We start from the raw sequence: 13,863 nt of genomic DNA on the forward strand, positions 1-13,863 counted from the left end.
GTTGCCAGAATTGATAAGGATTAATTAATGATTCGTATTAAAGTCTTTGAAGCATTTAACTAGAACATTTATTTCTCCTGGCTATTAAATTTATTACTTTTTCTGGGCAAGAAAAAGTTGTAACTGGGTGAGTATCTTAAAATATTTCAACCTGTAAAGCTATACTGCGTTTTCTACAAAAGATGAGACACACTTAGCATTATTTTTCATGAACATATTTAAATTTCTTTATTGTTATATATTAAAAGACTTTATGAACTGAAATGGCATTCATTATACAGGGTTCCCACACTTTAGTTAACTTCAAATTCAATGACCTTTCAAGGACTTTCCAGGCCCAATACCGTCAAATTCAAAGACTAAATGTGGGGACACGCTTCAAGCGAGAGCAAGGTTACATTGTTACCTTTTAAGATACATTGTTACAGTTCCTTTTCAAGGGAACTCGCGCTGCATCACTGCGGTGACACTTTGGGGACGCCTCCAGTGGTAAGTGTGTCTGAATGTGTATATCAAACTCAATCAATGGTAAAGACAGGGTGAAATACTGAAATATTGCCAAAGACGGCGTTACAGGGATGCAGGAAGTATGGCAAGGGAGACGCAGCGTCTCATTCCCTTCTCAGCGAACAACAGTTACATACGTAACCCGAGATGTTTTCATGTGTCAAACACAACTATGCAAAAAAAGCATTTTGGTATGAATCAACATTCGCATACAGAAGATATAAGCATTTAAAGCGAACAGTTTAGCACGTGTGCTTAAAAAGTCTAGAATTTTTATGATATAATCCTTCACTACACAGGGAATAAAATAGATTTTTCCAGAAAACTTCTTGCAAAAAATAGGTTCAAGCTCTTTCAATGACCTGTATCTATGTATGTATATTTTCAAAAATTTCCCAGGGCCTTGGAACCCTCCAGATTCACAAACTTTCAAGGACGCGTGGGAACCCTGATTATAGCAAATGTATTTCTTTATTGGCCAGCTCGCCTGTACAGAGTTCACACTCAACGGCCTAAAACCTGAATGAATTTGGGAGTAATTAGGTAACAGTTGAGACTTTATGCTGCTGGGTTTATGTGCATCAACAGAGCATCAGGACCTGTCCAACATCTGCTCAATAACATCTCCCATTTCCTGTTTGCCAGGGGCTGTGACCCCTGCTGACAGCGAGGTGTACACATGGACAGTTTGTGGAGATTATGAAACAAGGGTGTAGATTTGCATTTTAGGACAGGGTATGCTGTATGTATCTGTGTGTACATGTAGCATTTATTGCACAGAAATGCTGTATATACACAGCATAGTAATGAACAGATGAGTGGTGTTATAGTTGGTGTTAGTTGATATAAAGCACTGTACAACCACAAATTGATGGTTTGATAAAGAAAAGAAAATAGCATTTTATCATCTTTTTAGCTAACATTTATACTGATTATTTGACATTTTATTGCCTAATTGTTTTATATTACCACAGTAACAGTAAAGAAAGATAAGCAAAGATTAAGAAATAAGTCATGAATTGGGTTTCTGGATGTCTGCTCTTTAGTTCAGTCAATATACTTCAAAAAAACGACGCACTTAGAGCAATATGCTGTTTTTCGACAGCTTAAATGAAATGAGTTAAAGTGATCCAATGACTTTTAAAATACTGTACATAAGATGCAAGAATAGAGGGATAAAAGATGAGATTGGCCTCACTTATTTAGCAGCCTTTCCACAAAATAGCAGGTGCTTAATGTTTGACAATTTTCAAGTAAGGTATTTTAGATTATGAGTTATGGATTTTCACAGAAAAGTCCTGCAGGTTGGAATGACGCACTGATGGGTTCAAACTCCGTCGAAAGGGGGACAGTTCAGCTAAGGTATTTAACTGCCAGAAACATGACAAAACAAGTAGCCAGCATTCCAGCCATCATGATGAATTTGTCCTGCGTCGCTCGTTTCTCTATCAAGCGCATGACGGTGTTAGACAAACCCAGCATATTCGCAACATCCAACATCTTCTTATGGGTACCCTAGAAGAGAGAAGGTGCAAGATGTTACCAAGAATCTCAGAGGTCATGAGTGATTTCTTCCCCAACATATTATAGACTTTAAAGGGGCCATGGCATAAAAATCCGACTTTTTTCATGTTTAATGGCGCTTTTCCATTGCATAGTACCCCACGGTTTGGTTTGGTTTAGTTTGAGTCAGGTCAGCTTACTTTTAGGGGCTTTTCCATTGGGTGCAGCAAGTAGTACCCGATACTTTTTTTTAGTACCACCGCGGTTCCAAGCGATCCGAGCTGATACCAAACGTGACGCGAAAACACTGTAGATCACTGATTGGTCTGAGAGAATCGTGACTACCAGCGCCATCGCTATAATGTAAAGATTAGCTGTACCTTTGTGTTAGTTTGCGCGAAAAGCAAACATGTTGTATTAAAAAAAAATGTATTTATTATAAACGTAAATTCTGATCTAATTTAAGTCTGTAAATTTTTGATTGCTTTTCGTTGTATAGATTTTGCACTATTGCGTGCTGGCCATGCTTGCGCATGCAATTTAGCCGAACGTGCTAGGTGCTCTTCGTCTCATATTTAGAAGTTCATCAAACTAAACATTAAAAAAACTGATGTTTTCGATGGGTATAAGTTTTTAAAATGTATTTAAAACATAGTGGTTATCTTGTCAAAACTACAAAACAGGTAAGCCGTTTCTTTAAATTTCGTTGATGAAATGGAAAATATCTGCACCGAACCTATATTTATGCCTGACACGACTGTCTTTCTTGTGATTTAATATTATGGTCGGTGTTCACTTTCAAATGATAGAAAAGAGATTCTTGAAATAAATAATATCATCAGTTGTTTCTGTATCTAAAGTGAATGGAGATGATCAAAATGAAAGCAAGCAGGTATTTCTGTGCTAAATAATAACGCGTAGTGTCTATTAAATCATTAATTTCAGTGTTTTTATGAATTGTATATAAAGCTTAGTTTTTATACTTTGCAGTAACAATCACAAATTATTTGTCATTTCTCATTTGTCGTTTTTTTTTTGGTCATGACTGCTTTGACGTGCTTAATCTCCAAATTAAATAAAAAAACTGAATTGTAGCCGGGGTTTCCAAGGCAGGATCACCTTTATTATATTTTTAGGTTTAGTTATCAAAATGTTTTTTGTGTGATGTTCTGTAGATCGTGGCTTTAAAATGTTATGAGGAATAATTAAACAAATGTTGCCTTACATTTTACCTTAAAAATATATAAATGCATCGTCAGTTTTGTCTTCGTTCATCACTTAAAAGACACTTTCAAGTTTATCAGAAACTTGTTTATGTGTGCTGCTTGTGAAAGAAAATAAAAGTTATCAATTTGTACCTGGTCTGACCCCCTCCCACCCCATGCACACACACATAGATGATTCGACTATCGGGTCGACTATGAAAAGATTCGACAATTCTGATTCAAATATGTAAATCCTTATTCGAGGACAGCCCTAGTGCTCTGCTATAAGTTCCCAAACTCCCTTTTAGCAATAAAAAACATTCACAGGTTAAGAACCAGGAACACCATACCAGTTTTTTCCAGACTTGCAGTTTGTAGCGGCACATTCGCAACGCACGTAAGCATTATATGTGTATATGCAACTTAAGGTTTAGGGGAACGCGTCGACTGATGCCACTGGTGTTTGTACAGAAACTGTCATGTGATACAGAGGTAGTGATAAACACGATGTGCAAACATATTTGTGGTGGTCAATTTTAATTCTGTGGCGGACTGAGAAATAAATGAATGTATGGTGATGTTTAACATTCCAACAAAGCTCTCACCTGTATGACACACGCAAATATAATGACATGCCTATAATCCCTCCCACTGAGAAGTGTTACTAAACTCTATGAAAAGCTAACCAAGCCAAAGTGAGGTGAGCTGACTCGACCCAAATTAAACTAAACCAAACCAAACCGTGGGGTACTATGCAATAGATATTTAGAAAAGGTGAGCTTCAAACTTTCATGCATCTCAAAATTATTATGAGACTTTATCCTGGATTTCACAGAAAGGGTCACAAATCACTTCAGCCACTGCGTTTGAATGTTTAAAACACCTCAGACTGAAGGATAAATCTGTTCTTCTCATACAAACCTTAAGTGTTTCCCTTTGGTCTCTCAGGCCATTCAGGATGCTGGACCCTGAGCCCAGCAGGTCATCCATTCCTCTGTGAGCATTGTATAGACTTGAATTAAACTGCAGAGTCTCATCAATAGGTATAGAAGTGTCTGCATCCTAAACAAACACATGCAAAGCACACAGCACTGTCAAAATATTGCCCTTTTTAAGAAGAAAAATGTGCTTTCAGAAACAGATGAGTGACCCTGTCTGTAAAAGCCCAAGCTAAAGTCATTTTATAGTCATTTAATAATACAATCATCCTACATAATGTACCTTGATTTTTTTATATTAAGTGAGTAAGGTTATGTCAAATACTGAAATCAAGGTGATGCTCCTAATCTCATAATTAGATTATAAGACTGGATTTCAAAGGCAGGGTCACTTTCAATATACTTATACACATGTGAAGATGTGGCGTACTGACATTTGTTGTGAAACTTCGACTCAGGAGTTCCTCTCTCTCCCTGTCCTGCGCCTCACGAGCGTAACGTCTGTGCTGGAAGTTCCTCAGGGCTGTCTGAAGATGTTGTACGTCATACTTCAACTGATCAACACGGCTAGAGATGTGAAAACAGAGGAAAAGAGTGACGCTCTGACCACACGGCAGCCTGCAGGGCTTATCTGCTCATGCGGCAGTCACAGAGCACCTGCTCACAAAGTGTTGCTTCAGTCACAACCAATCAAAACGTTGCGTGTTTAATTCGTGTGCGTATGAGACTTTGAGATCATCCACACATGTTCCGGTACAGGCATTTTTCAGGATGTGTCTGTTCGGGTATTTGGTATCTTATGAGTAAGTATCTCAGGTGTGTTGGCCTCGGGTCTGTTTGTGAAGTGATGTAGCGGGCTTTGCCACACGGGGCAGGAATGTTAGCAATGACGTGACAACAGATGTGATTTTTCACTGCCGCACGCATAAAACAACCTGTCCATTATTTTTTATTTAAATGCTTTCTGGAGATCTCAGCTAAAGTCAGAATTCACATCTGTGCTGCTCAAAGGGCATTAAACCAGCAACTTACCTGGCCAGGATCTTTAGCCACTACTTATAACTTTTTTCCACCTCTAGCTTTCTTATACTCACCTCATCATCCAAGTCGGCATATTATGTAACCATTTATAAAAACCTTAAGCCACTGAAGTGAACACTTTAAGCCACTAACCCACATCATAAATTCGATTGCTGGTTGATACAGATCATATTGACAGCTTTTCAATGCACCACTGGGCAATTGAAATTTCGGATCTAGACAAGGATCTGAGTACTGGATCTTTGTGTACTTCAATAGCTGTCGTGGATATTATAGCTAATGCACTCACAGTTTGGCGTTTTGACGGCGATTTGGTGGCTCTTTGCTGGCAAGAATCTCCAGTCGCTCCAACTGGTTAAAGATCTGATCGATTCTGGCTTGGAGTTCATTCTCAAATACTGCAAAAAAACAAGAACATGAATTTTTATAAAACACAAGTTGAAAATGTAATGTCACATGGCTCAAAAAAACACACGTATAGGTAAAGTTTGAATCTTCTTAATAATAAAGCAAACAAACACACAGTATTATGTATTTCAATCATTGCATCGAAAGGCAGATACACTGATGCATGGGAATGAGTGCCGTTTCCTCGGAAAGACGCAGATACTGGTGGGAATTTTTTTTTATCAGCCATTATCTATAGCAGAAAACATAATGCACATGCATTCTGTCCAGACCCCACCCATTGACTGAGTACAATCTCACATTTACTCACACGTATCCACACACAATCTTTAGCAACATTACGCATCCTTCCCCTCTATGACATCACACATGATGTCATCAGTGTAGGCTGGCGACTGCATGGCTAAGACTGTTATCTGTTCAGATTTACCACAGCACCACCTCACACACACACCCTTCTGTCCAGAATCCCTTCTCCATCCTGTGACAGCTCTCTACCCCCCACCCCATCGTCACTTCTCCCTCTCCTTCCTGCTGTGGCACCAGCCTGGCTCTCTGCATTCAGCTCCACCTCTACAGAACAATCAGCTGGCCTGACTCTGCCCGCCATTCAATACTGATATAAGCTGCGTGGCGCTATTTGTTCATGCCTGATATTACGGTATCCATTGCGGGAGAAAAATGGGGTCAGGCTTGAACATGATCATCAAACCATATTCAGAGTAAAAAAATGAACACATTGCATATGGTAAAGTTTTAACACGGTATCTTCAGTATGCTATATGCAGAGACATAGAATGTATGTAAACAAATTTAATAAATCAAAAATGTGCGTCTGAAGTAAAACATGCCAGTAATATTTTGAGTTTATTTAGTGATCCATACATTGCACATCCATGGAAACATACAGATCTGGAGTCTCATTTATAAAACTGTGCATAGGATCCTTACTAAAAGTCTACGTATGCACAACAGCCAAAAATGGCATACGCCAAAAAATATTAAATTAAGCAATGTTCCCGTTATAAATCCCAGATCACCTGCAAGTGTGCGTACATGAATCATCCTCAGAGCCCACCATTCAAGCCCATTACCCTGTCAAGTTTGTTTTTTATAGATTACAACCTTTGCATGGGAACTGCTATACACACGTTTCCACCCCCGTTTTATAAATGAGACCCCAGAGCTGTAAATTTAGATCAATTGGCATGTCGATAACGTCAAAAATAATGTAAATGTATATAACCTATATATCCTTATTATTGACTGAGTAAAGTCATGTCAAATATTGAAATCAATTACTGAAATCAAACTTTGATGTTTCAAATCTTGAGACTTAAGTCAAATTTAGTCAAATAAGCTAAATATACATAAATGTTTTCTGTCACAAACCTATTGTTTCATTTCAGAAGACATTTATTAACACATTGGAAGTCATTTGATTTCTTTAATGATGGATGTGTGTGCTTTTTGGAGCTTTGCCATATAATGATGCGTTCACACCAGCTCCGGTAGAGGCGTCAAGCACAAGTGATTTCAATGTTAAGTCAATGTGAAGATGCGTTGGCGCGCGCCTGGAGGTCTCGGTAGACGCAATTCCGCCTCATTCACGCATTTCGTTTGCGCGAATGCCGCGAATTGAGTGTTGCCACGGGAAAAGCGCAAGCTGAAAATTTTTTACTTTGGCGGAAACACGTGCCTCTAGTAGTGACATGATTACAGAAAGCGAGTGGAGTCGCAGAAGCCCCTCCCATGACGCGAATTTCCACGTGAATGTCTTGATGACTAGAATTTTACGAGTGAATGAAGCAAGTAAACTCAAATGGTACATTCACAAGGGGCATAAGCGTTAACACTTCCCATTCACTTTTAATGGGTGACTTCATGCGTTGCCAAACTGAATTGTGGATCCGTCGGCGCCCTGTGCCGTTTCTCGCAGCAAAAGTTGAACATTTCTCAACTTTTCAAGCGGCAACGTGTGCGTCAGCCAATCAGATCGCCTTATGCAAATAATCTAGGCAGAGCCAGCCAATTACGTTTATGGAAGACCAGAGCATGTGTTGCGGCCACGGTAATTGGCTGTTGGCCACGCTTCAGACACGCCTTCCGTCAAGCGTTAACACTTTCGCCCCGTGTGAATGCACCGAAAATGTTCAAGCGGCAAACCCGAATTTGACACCTTAAATGCGGCTGGTGTGATGGTACATTAACAGCCAATCACAGTGTCCGCAACACATGCTCCGGTCTTCCATAAACGTAATTGGCTGGCTCTGCCAAGGTTATTTGCATAAGGCGATCTGATTGGCTGACGCATGCATTTTGAGAAATGTTCAACTTCTGCAGCGAGCAACGGCAGTGACGCGGCACCAACGGATCCACAATTCAGTTCGGCAACGTATGACATCACCGGTCACCCATTAAAAGTGAATGGGAAACGTTAATGCTTACACCCCACGTGAATGTACCCTGACCCACTGTGAAGACTGGAGGTCTCGCGCAACGAATGAGGCATTTAGAGCGGTAGATGCGATTCCCAACATTAGATAACATGACAGCATTTTAACATGAAATTATTCATCTATATCCAACTGAAGAAAAAAAGAACTCATATGCATTGGCGTGATGGGTGGCGTTAGGGTAAATTATGAGAAAAACTTTATATTTAAGTGAAGTTTTACTTAAGGTGGTAACTGCACAGCTGTGACTGAAAGACATGTAGGAAAAAGTATGTTGCTTATGAAAATCTGTCTTTATTGTCTCAGGAATCAGGCTGATGGTTATTAGACAAAATTGCATTCATGCACGTGTGCTCACAATCACACACACACTGACTTACAGTGGACTGACTCTTTGTCTGTTGTCTCTAGTCGTCCCATCTGAGACTGAACCTCCTGGATTTGTCTGGGTGTGATAAAGATAGTGGGGTGAGAGAAGAGAAAGGGTTAAAAACTGTGCCACTATTACAAACCTAATCCACAGACTTCAAATTCATGACCTTTTAACATATCAGGTATAATGTTATTTTTCATTATCTAAAGGACAAAGTGTAAATGATTTAGTTACCATAACTAAGTGACCATACATTTAGTTAAGACAGAGCTGAGAGATCCTAATAAAGCTTTACATTTACAAATCCCTTTTAAACAATCATGAAACGGAAAGAAATTTGAAGAAACTAACGTTACATACATTGACACTTGTCAACATGTAACATAACAAGCTAAGTTAACTGGTTTATTTTCGAGGATTATCAGCAGTATTGACGAACTTACTTATTGGTCTGGTGGTAAAGCGTCTCCATCTTCAGCGACGGAAAAAGACGCCACCAAAATTACAAAAAATCTCCTGATCAACAGTTATTGAGATGTTATATTTCTATTTTTCTTTCGTTATCGTTTACTTCCACAAATCGCTGTCAAAGAAAGCTAACACGTCATCAGGAGAAAAGGACCCTTTTTAGGCGGCCTCTCATCCGCCTGCGTGTAAATAACAGAACTGTAGAGTAGAAAATAGCGCCACCAGAGGCGAATGTTCGTCATTCCTCAGTATGACAGCTGATTTGTGTTAATTATGCTTCACGACGGACAAGTTAAGCATTTTTTATATTAAATACAAACTTGTATTTTCTAAAAATATTCGCAAAGTAAATAATTTAAGACATTAGTATACGCAGTTGGACGGCAATAATATTTTTTTTAAATTACAGTAGTTTTAATTATTTACTTATTTATTTTAAGTGTAATCCGTACTATCATATGGTGGTGGTAAGATGGTCCTTGTTTAGGCTAGTCTTGTCGTTTGAAAGAAGAATTGGGCATTTGAAGACCAGATTGACTAAGAAAAGAGATCAGCCAAATTGAGTTAAACCAGCTTAATTCAGAAAACAAGCTTAGGTTGGTGTAAGTTTTTTTTAGTCAGGACCTCAGAATCAGAAACATCTGCCTCAAATGTTTGCACTATTTTTAGGTCTTTTTGTAGTGTAGTACTACTAATACTACTATTATGTATAGTGTGAGTAGTGTGTTACAGTTACACACAATAATATGTGCACTTCAACAAGAATAAGTGGGGGGAAATCGAATTTGAGTCACTGGGCCTTAATGAATCAAATTTGTAACAGTTTCTAGACATATCATCTACTCAACGGTCACATTTTTGCTTACATAGTGGTAGAGAGCAGATGCTATCAGGTGTTGTGTGAGCAAAGTTCACCTGCGGAGAGGATTATGCTTCAGTCTGATGGTGAACGAGACCTTGTTGGACAAAACAGGCCAACTCTGATATCAAAAGTACAATGTACAAATTGATTTTCATCACATTTTGTTATGTGTTTGATGTCATGCGACCTAATCTGGAAAACCACTTATACTTTCAGTTAGCAGAGGTGTAAAGTACTTGATTACTGTGCTGTATTATTTTTGGGGATTTTTACTTTACTTGAGTACAATTAAAAATCAATACTTTTACTTTATTACATTTTTTAAGAAAAACAGTACTTTTTACTCCTTACAATTTTATTTACAGTCAAAAAGAACTTCTATTTTAGAGATCTAATTTTCTTGCTCTATCAAACCAATTATATTGCGCTGATGGGCAGTTTAATTTAAATGTTATTTATTCTGGAGCCTTTGGACCACACACTAAGAAATTGGCCAACAGTTCATCTAATGATGAAGATATTTTCACTTCTTTGGAACCGACAACACATGAAGTGTGACACGTTCCCTGCTGTTTGCAGCCTCTCTCTCAAGACTAATAACTTGTTCACACTGTCAGTCCAAATCTGATTTTGGTGCATATATGATTTGACAGACTCACTGTCCACATTGTGTATCACAACTGTTCAGATCCGATCTGTGCGTCCTGTAGCCGTTTTCCGGATTATCTGCACTGTTTCTATGGCAATGACGTCGCGCTGGTACGACAATCTGCCTCAACGTCTGATGTGTTTTATGTGACTTGACAGCATGACGTAACTGAAAAGCTACACAAATGCGATCAGGGCGGTCAGACTGAAATGGATTTCCGAAAATGCGATCTGAAAAGAATTTCACATCTGGATGTAGCCTGAAATGGATTGGAAAAAAACTGATTTCATGTGGTTTTTAACCGTTCGCACGTTCTAAATGTGATTGGATTCCTATTGTATATTCACCAAAATCGGATTTCGACTGACAGTGTAAACAAAGTCTAATATACCTCTTCCTGCATCGGCTGCCTGTAAGAGGCTTGATAGAGCTTGAAATTTAAGTTAAATTCGATGTTTTACAATTTTGAATAGCATGTTGCATAGTGAAATTCATTGTCGCGGATCTCTGCATTTTTCTGTGTCTGTGCCGCGGGCTTTCTTTTCCGTGTCAGTTTCACGTATTGGTTACTCAATTGTTTTGGGGTTAGAACTAGGGATGCACGATATATCGGCCGACATATCGTTATCGGCCGATAACTGCTTATTTTTAATATTATCGGTTATCGGTCTGATAGCAAAGTTAGGCCGATAAATGAAAGCCGATAAATGTTGGATTATTTTGGTTTGCTGAACCACTTCACTTGCTCATTGCTGGCCATGTGGTGTTTTGATTGGTGCTTTCTGTGACATAGCACGAAGATGACGCGTGTTGCGGGCTTGAGTATGCTAGTCTAGCGCAAAGACAAGATGTCCGCGGTCTGGGAGTTTTTCATTGTGAAATTACTATGAATATTTATCGGCCTATATATACCGGTTATCGGCCCCAAAATATAAAGAGTTAGCGGTTATCGGTATCGGCCAAAATTTCCATATCGGTGCATCCCTAGTTAGAACGACTTTCTGTAACATAAAATGACATCCAAACCCAACTCCTAACCCTAACGTCAGGAGACAAGTGTTTAAAAGTCTGGAAAAATAGTATTAACCAATAGTTAAAGTGACATCCTAACCCAAACCCTAAATCTAACCCCAAACCCACGCAAAAATGGTTCAAAGGAAAAACAGTTGAGTAATCAATACGTAAAACTGACACGGAAAAGAAAGTCCTTGGTACCAACACGGAAAAATGCGGAGATCCCTGACAATGACACAGATAAATGAGCAAAAAAATTCTGTGACTATACCACAGAACTTTGTGAGATCATGTTGGAAATTAGGTAGTAGTTAAATACAACCAGTTGTAAAGGATAAAACCTTGTACTTAGTTCATTCACTTCATGTTTTTAAAGATGAAAAGCTTAAACATGAATCTCTAGTTTTCATTCTTCCTGTTACTTTTACTTTTTTAATACTTAAGTACAATTTTAATGTGGTACTTTTTTACTTTTACTCAAGTATAATTCTGGCCAGATACTTTTACTTTTAATTGAGTATAATTTACACCCAGTACTTGTACTTTCACTTGAGTAATATTTTTAAAGGAATAGTCTACTCATTTTCAATATTAAAATATGTTATTACCTTAACTAAGAATTGTTGATACATCCCTCTATCATCTGTGTGCGTGCACGTAAGCGCTGGAGCGCGCTGCGACGCTTCAATAGCATTTAGCTTAGCCCCATTCACTCAATGGCACCACCCAGAGACAAAGCCAGAAGCGACCAAACACATCAACGTTTTTCCTATTTAAGACGAGTAGTTATACGAGCAAGTTTGGTGGTACAAAATAAAACGTAGCACTTTTCAAAGCGGATTTAAAAGAGGAACTATATTTTATGGTGTAATAGCACTTTTGGGAGTACTTCGACTTGGCGCAGTAACACCCTCCCTCTCCCATTATGAGAGGGAGAAGGGGAGCGGACTTTTCAGGCGAGTCGAAGTGCTCCCAGAGGTGCTATTGCGCCATAAAATGTAGTTCCTCTTTTAAATCCGCTTAGAGAAGTGCTACGTTTTATTTTGTACCACCAAACTTGCTCGTATAACTACTCGTCTTAAATAGGAAAAACGTTGATGTGTTTGGTCACTTCTAACTTTATCTCTGATTGGTACCATTGAATGAATGGGGCTAAGCTAAATGCTATTGAAGCAATGCAGCGCGCTCCAGCGCTTATGTGCACGCACACAGATGATAGAGGGATGTATCAACAATTCTTAGTTAAGGTAATAACATATTTTAATATTGAAAATGAGTAGACTATTCCTTTAAGTACTTTTTACATCTCTGTCAGTTAGTTAAAAAGTTCACATGAGATGATATTTTAGCTCTTTAAAATTCATACACTTTATGATGGAGTACATAATGCATAGTATAAGTGTAAAGTGCATAGTTTAGGACACAGTTATTGTCTTGGGGAAAAAAGGGGGTTAGTAAGGGGCACTCTAGAATAGTGTATACATTGGGGCTATGGGGTTTTAAAAGACACTATAGTTGCTGTCGTGAGTGTCTCTGAGGAAAATCTTTATGTTTGTATAGAGTGTAGCAATTAGTAACTGTCTTTTTTCTTAAACAATGTGAATCAAAGTAGTTTTGCCATAGGACCTCTACATTCATCATAACCATAGAAATATGCTTCATAATATCCTTTAAATGACAACTATTCATGTAAACCTCAATCCCCTATGAAACATGAATCACGCAGCAATTGTACGTTTATGAAAGGCTAAGCCAAATACCATCAGTCCTTAGAATGGTAACAGCTTGAGCCCTGAGGGAAGGTGTGTCGACTTTTATCAGTTGATGGAGCGTCAGTGACAGGAAGAAAATAATGATAAAATTTCTTGGGGCTAGATTTTGTCAACTTATTTCTTTCGTCCCGTTTTCGTCTAATTATGTTGGCTTCCGCAGCGCTGTATCACAACGCAACAGTCAGATTTGGTGCCTCCTATGCCTGGAGACACAGACACCTAAATAATGATATCAAACTTTCCACAAGTGAGACAGACAGATGAGATAGTTGTTTGTTGGCCTGTTCAAAACTCTTTAGTTATTGAGTGAATGAAATTGATGTTGATTTTGCTACATTGGCTTTTTATGCCCTGTGGTTAAACCTCAACAATGCCATCACTGATTTCTCCAGAGACAGGTATAAGTACTGTAGGTGTAAGTATGCAGGGCTCAGCCAAATAATGGCTCAGTGGTTTATCTTTCATAGCTCAGGAGATTTGATAAGTTCTCTTTAGAAATAGAAACAAATGAGACCATTTTTTAAATACAAAATACTCAGTCTTTGACTGGATACTTAATAAATCTGAGCTCGGATTCTGACATTGAGATCTTTTCTAAATCTCTAATGGGCAGATTTGTGTCATTTTCTTAGGAGAAATATCTGAAACCAATAAGACTTAAGCAAGT

The 13,863-nt window shown here is 38.5% G+C and overlaps 1 protein-coding gene and 1 long non-coding RNA gene across 5 annotated transcripts in view; one reads left to right on the plus strand and one right to left on the minus strand.

Annotated features, from left to right (window-relative positions):
- Nucleotides 1-959: 959 nt before the first annotated feature.
- Nucleotides 960-9,053, minus strand: gosr2 (golgi SNAP receptor complex member 2). The gene is made up of 6 exons (XM_055192048.2): nt 8,875-9,053; nt 8,439-8,503; nt 5,484-5,592; nt 4,588-4,720; nt 4,137-4,277; nt 960-2,022 (listed from the first exon to the last, which is right to left on the minus strand). The coding sequence occupies exons 1-6, from the start codon at nt 8,901-8,903 to the stop codon at nt 1,861-1,863; spliced, it is 639 nt and encodes a 212-aa protein (XP_055048023.1). The 5' UTR covers nt 8,904-9,053; the 3' UTR covers nt 960-1,860.
- Nucleotides 9,054-9,092: 39 nt separating this feature from the next.
- The window catches only part of LOC129433487 (uncharacterized), a 44,808-nt gene continuing 40,037 nt past the window's right edge, over nt 9,093-13,863 (plus strand). For 2 of the 4 annotated variants that reach the window (XR_008640413.2, XR_008640410.2), the window contains exon 1: nt 9,093-9,190. This is a non-coding gene — a long non-coding RNA (uncharacterized lncRNA). Of the gene's footprint in view, nt 9,191-9,244; nt 9,496-13,863 lie in introns of those variants that run through there. The other 2 variants (XR_008640412.2, XR_008640414.2) reach the window with 2 other exon arrangements.

Source organism: Misgurnus anguillicaudatus, chromosome 19 (genome assembly GCF_027580225.2).
Source record: "Misgurnus anguillicaudatus chromosome 19, ASM2758022v2, whole genome shotgun sequence".
In the NCBI taxonomy this organism is placed as follows: domain Eukaryota; kingdom Metazoa; phylum Chordata; class Actinopteri; order Cypriniformes; family Cobitidae; genus Misgurnus; species Misgurnus anguillicaudatus.